The sequence below is a fragment of the Rhinopithecus bieti genome, unplaced genomic scaffold (genome assembly GCF_001698545.2).
Source record: "Rhinopithecus bieti isolate Rb0 unplaced genomic scaffold, ASM169854v2 scaffold_947, whole genome shotgun sequence".
In the NCBI taxonomy this organism is placed as follows: domain Eukaryota; kingdom Metazoa; phylum Chordata; class Mammalia; order Primates; family Cercopithecidae; genus Rhinopithecus; species Rhinopithecus bieti.
In genome coordinates, this window is record NW_016803664.1 from 6243210 (window position 1) to 6247972 (window position 4763).

The 4763-nt window shown below is 46.9% G+C and overlaps 1 protein-coding gene across 1 annotated transcript in view; it reads left to right on the forward strand.

The window, feature by feature from the left end:
* Positions 1-958, forward strand: part of GPN3 (GPN-loop GTPase 3) — a 15903-nt gene extending 14945 nt beyond the window's left edge. The window contains exon 9 of the mRNA XM_017847724.1: positions 346-958. Within this exon, the coding sequence (XP_017703213.1) occupies positions 346-408 (63 nt within the window). The 3' untranslated portion in view covers positions 409-958. The remainder of the gene's footprint in view (positions 1-345) is intronic.
* The last annotated feature ends 3805 nt before the right edge of the window (positions 959-4763 follow it).

Sequence of the window (4763 nt, forward strand, 5' to 3'; positions counted from 1 at the left end):
TGATAGCAAAGCATTTTTAAACTTTTTTTTTTATTTTTTATTTTCCTGACCACTAGACTACCAGGGAAGTAAAGCACTATCACAGGAAATTAGCCAAGGATCGTCATGAATGTAAATTCAAATGAGAAATGCTTCTGAGATAGAAGCACATTAATTTATCTGGGAAAAAAAATCTGTCAATCATGCCTTTTCTTACTATTAACAGTTACCTGTAAGCAACACCTGAAGCTGGTGCTGGGTAATTAGTTCCACATAGGGTATTACCTGAAAAATATTTAAACACATAACTAGTTTTGACTGAGGGGAAATAAATATATTTTCTATTTTGTGTTTCCATTGTGTCAGGAACGTGAAGATGAGTCTTCCTCTATGTTTGACGAATATTTCCAAGAATGCCAGGATGAATGAAGAGTTTACTAAAAAGTAACCATCTATACATGAAGAGCTTGTGGCCAAACCAGTAGAACATTCTTCTCTTCAAAGGATGCAATAGTAGAAAGCTACTTATTTTAATGAAAAAAGTAATACCTCATTCTTTATCAGCCACATGCCTGAATCAAGTTTTTAATTATTCTGAAACTGCTGCTGTTTAAAGTGGAATCTTTTAGTGTTATAACAGCATCACTTTAGATTTTATAAGTCAAAATTGAAATGAATGCACATAGATTTGTATATAATATAAATTAGCACCTGAGCTAAGGTTAAGGCTAAACTTATTTTCACTTTTGTATTATTTTGAGATGCAGGAATTACTGTAACAAAATATGTGTGTCCGAAGGGAAAAAGCTACAAGTATATACATAAGACCATTGCTTATCTGTATCTTCCCATTTTCCTATATTGAAAATGTATATTATTTATATAACTTAAAAAGTAAAAATATGTTTTGAGATATATATGTTTATATATAAAAGAAACAGAAAGGTTTTTAATGATTCTTGGGCCTAGATAACAAGTACAGTGCAGTGTCTAATTTGATTCATTTTAATTAAAGAAGCAAAATGTGGCCCAGCATGGTGGCTCACACCTATAATGCCAGCACTTTGGGAGGCCGAGGCAGGCGGATCACCTGAGGTCAGGAGTTCAAGACCAGCATGGTGAAAGCCCGTCTCTACTAAAAATACAAAAAAAAATAGCTGGGCATGGTGGCTCGTGCCTGTAATTCCAGCTATTTGAGAGGCTGAAGTGGGAGAATCCTTTGAATCCAGAAGGTGGAGCTTGCAGTGAGCCAGGATCACACCATTGCACTCCAGCCTGGGCAACAGTGAGACACCATCTCAAAAAAAAAAAAAAAAAAAAATGTGAGGACCTGTAGGTATCAGTGGTAGCTTAGGCCTGGAGGGCCAGGCTAGAGGGAAGGGTCGGGTGTCTACACCGTGGTCCAGTCAGGGAGGAGCGTGATGAGTGGACAACATGGGGATGTGCTGGGCTTCCTGGGGACTTTCCTGTGGCTCTTAGAGGATAGAGTGTGGAAACAGCCTGATATCCCAGGGTTGCTAATTCTTAGAAACTTTATTGTCACATGGGAGGGGAAGAAAGAAGAGGCAGCTTTTCAGTTGCCCTCTTGGTCCTCCCTGGTTTAACTTCTAGAGAGTATGGTATGTGCCTGTGGAGAAAAAGTGAAGAACCCGATTCCAGTGCCTTCCCCACTGGACACTAGGGTTTCAGAGATGAATCTGACAATTACAGTCCTCGAGGATTTCACTGTCTCATAGGCAGGGCTGACATGATGCTTTACACAAATTTACTGAAGTTCTATGGATGCCAGGTACTGGGGATAGAACAGGGACTCACAGTGCAGGCAGGGCCTTGCTCACATGGGGCTGCCATGCTGGGCTGTGAGACTGACCATGAGGAAGGAAACCTGGGAGAGAGGATGGAAAGAAAAGAAAGCAGAAAAGAAATGGAGAATGACTATGGGGCTACTTTGGGCTCTTTGTCAAAAAAGACCTTGCCTAAAAGGTGGTATTTGCCCAGTCACCTGAATGCGAAATCAGATGTGGGAACATGGGGCCCTATTCCAGGCTGGGAACTGGCAGAAGAAATGGCTCTCAGGCAGCAATGAACTTGACTTTTAACCTAAGTTTTCTAGTAATAAATAGGTTAAAAACTCCTGGGCTTTCGGTATGCTCCAAGCATGTAATTTCTAAGCATTTTACATGTAATTCATTTCATCCTCACAAATTTATGAGGTAAATACTGTTACTGCCATTTTCAGGTGAGGAACTGAAGTACAGAGGCAAGTTAACTTGCTCAAAATTATAAAGCTAGTATGTATTGGAGCTGCGATTCAGATTCCAGTGCCCTTCAGTTTCTCCATTTTTAGATGCAGTGCATTGGGTTCATTCCTTCACTCAAATATTGATGTTTCCTACATACCATCACTGTTACAGGCGCCAGGAGACAAAACGGGCGAAGTGCTGTCTTTGGCATTTACGAGGATAGGGAGACAAGCACTAACAGTAAACTAAATAAAAGAATCATAAGAACTAAGGGAAAAAGCGGGAGAGAAGGATAAGGCATGGGGCTGGAGTCGGGTGAATTGAAAACAATGACCGGAGGCGGCTTCACAGGAAAGGTGTTTGTTTGTTTGTTTGTTTGTTTAAGATAGAGTCACACTCTCACTCAGGCTGGAGTGCAGCGGCACGATCTTGGCTCACCGCAACCTCCGCCTCCCGGGTTCAAGCGATTCTTCTGCCTCAGCTTCCCGAGTAGCTGGGATGCTACCACGCCCAGCTAATTTTTGTATTTTTAGTAGAGACGAGGTTTCACCATCCAGGCTGGTCTCGGACTCCTGACTTCAGGTAATCCACCCGCCTCGGCCTCCCAAAGTGCTGGGATTACAGGCGTGAGCCACTATGCCCTGCCCTGAAAAGGTGAAATTTGAAAAAAACACAAAAGAGGTGATTGATCTCAGATTCTGGAACCGCAAGACCCATCTCCATTCTGCGCGCGCCTCAAGCTGCGCCACTCTCAGGGCCCCTGCCTAGTGCTCTGGCGCCCCCTTTCAGATCCGCGCGGCCGCTGCAACCAGAGGCGGAACTACAAGGCCGGAAGTCACGTCATCACCCCGCCCCTTCCGTTTCGCTTCCGCCTACCCCGCCCCGGCTGCCAGACCGGAAGCGCTCCGCTCTACCTGTATTCTGCTCCTCTGGGTTGGAACCCGGGCGCTGCCAAGATGCCGGTGAGGGTTCGATCCATGGTGTGGGGAGACAGCGGGGATTTTGAAAAGCGGGGAGAAACCTTGTGTGTGCCGAGAGAAGCGGGCGGCGGAAGGCAGAGAGGAAGCGGGGGCCCGAGAAGGAGGGAGGCTAGGGGAGGGGACCGGTCGCTGAAGAATTGGGACGGCCCGGGGTGCCAGTCGTGGGAGGCGGGGGCGCGGCAGGAGGGGGCCAGGGGTCCAGGGGTAGGGTGTGTGAGGAGGCCCTTTTCTCTCTCTCCGTCTACTTCTTCCGACTCCGGCAGGGTTCCCAAAGCCTCACTACAGCGCGAAGCCAAGGGTTGCGCTTTTTATTTTTCATATTTCAAGTCTAGGGTCTAGCTTCTCCTTTTTCTGTCAGGCCCACTTCCTCCTCCGCCCTGGGGGCAGGCTCCCTCTGCTGTTTGTCATTTGTCAGAACCCACTTCCCGGCAGCGGCGGTCACCCCGGAGCCACCTGGGTATAGGGCCGTCACAGACTCGGTCGGCGCCAAAGATTTCCTTTTTCGTGTGTATCAGAGTGGGAGTAAAAATCTATGACGGTCTGATTTTACTTAATTTCTGACAGGCAGTCTGTGGGCTAGATTTATCACCATCATGGTCTCCATTTTGCAGATTCGGGAAAAGGTGGTTCAGTTATTGTGTGATTGTTCACACTTTTTTTGTTTGTTTTTTGAGAGAGTCTCGTTGTATCGCCCAGGCTGGAGTGCAGTGAGGCGATCTCGGTTCACTACAACCTCCGCCACCCTGGTTCAAGCAATCCTCGTGCCTCAGCCTCCTGGGTAGCTGGGATTACAGGCGCGCGCCACCACGCCCAGCTAATTTTTTGCATTTTAGTAGGGACGGGGTTTCACCATGTTGGCTGAGCTGGGCTGGAACTCCAGACCTCAGGTGATCCGCCCCCTCGGCCTCCCAAAGTGCTGGGATTATAGGCATGAGCCACCGCGCCCAGCCTGCTCACACGTTATTTTTAACAAACGTTACCGAGCACCTACTGCCTGCCAGGCTCTATTTACAGCAGCAAATAAGTTCAACAAATCCCTCATCTTAAAGAGTGTACGTTCAAATCGGGAGACGAGACAATAAAAGTGTAAACATAAAGGAGATACATACAGTAGTGTCAGGTAGTGACAAATGCTATAAAGAAGCTAGATGGATGGCCAGGCGCGGTGGCTCACGCCTGTAATCCTAGCACTTTGGGAGGCCAAGGCGGATGGATCACGAGGTCAGGAGTTCAAGGCCAGCCTGGCCAACATGGTGAAACCCCATCTCTACTAAAAATAAAAAAATTAACTCGGCGTGGTGGCGCGTGCCTGTAATCCCAGCTACTTGGGAGGGTGAGGCAGGAGAATCGCTTGAACCCAGGAGGTGGAGGTTGCAGTGAGCCGAGACTGCGCCACTGCACTCCAGCCTGGCCACAGAGTGAGACTCCGTTCCCCACCACTCCATAAAAAAAAAACTAGATGGGTAACAAGACAGTTTGGTGAGAGGGAAGGCAGAGGGTGCTTTAGATAAAGTATACCTGTGATGAAAAGGAGCAAGCCATAGTTGCAAATACATACACA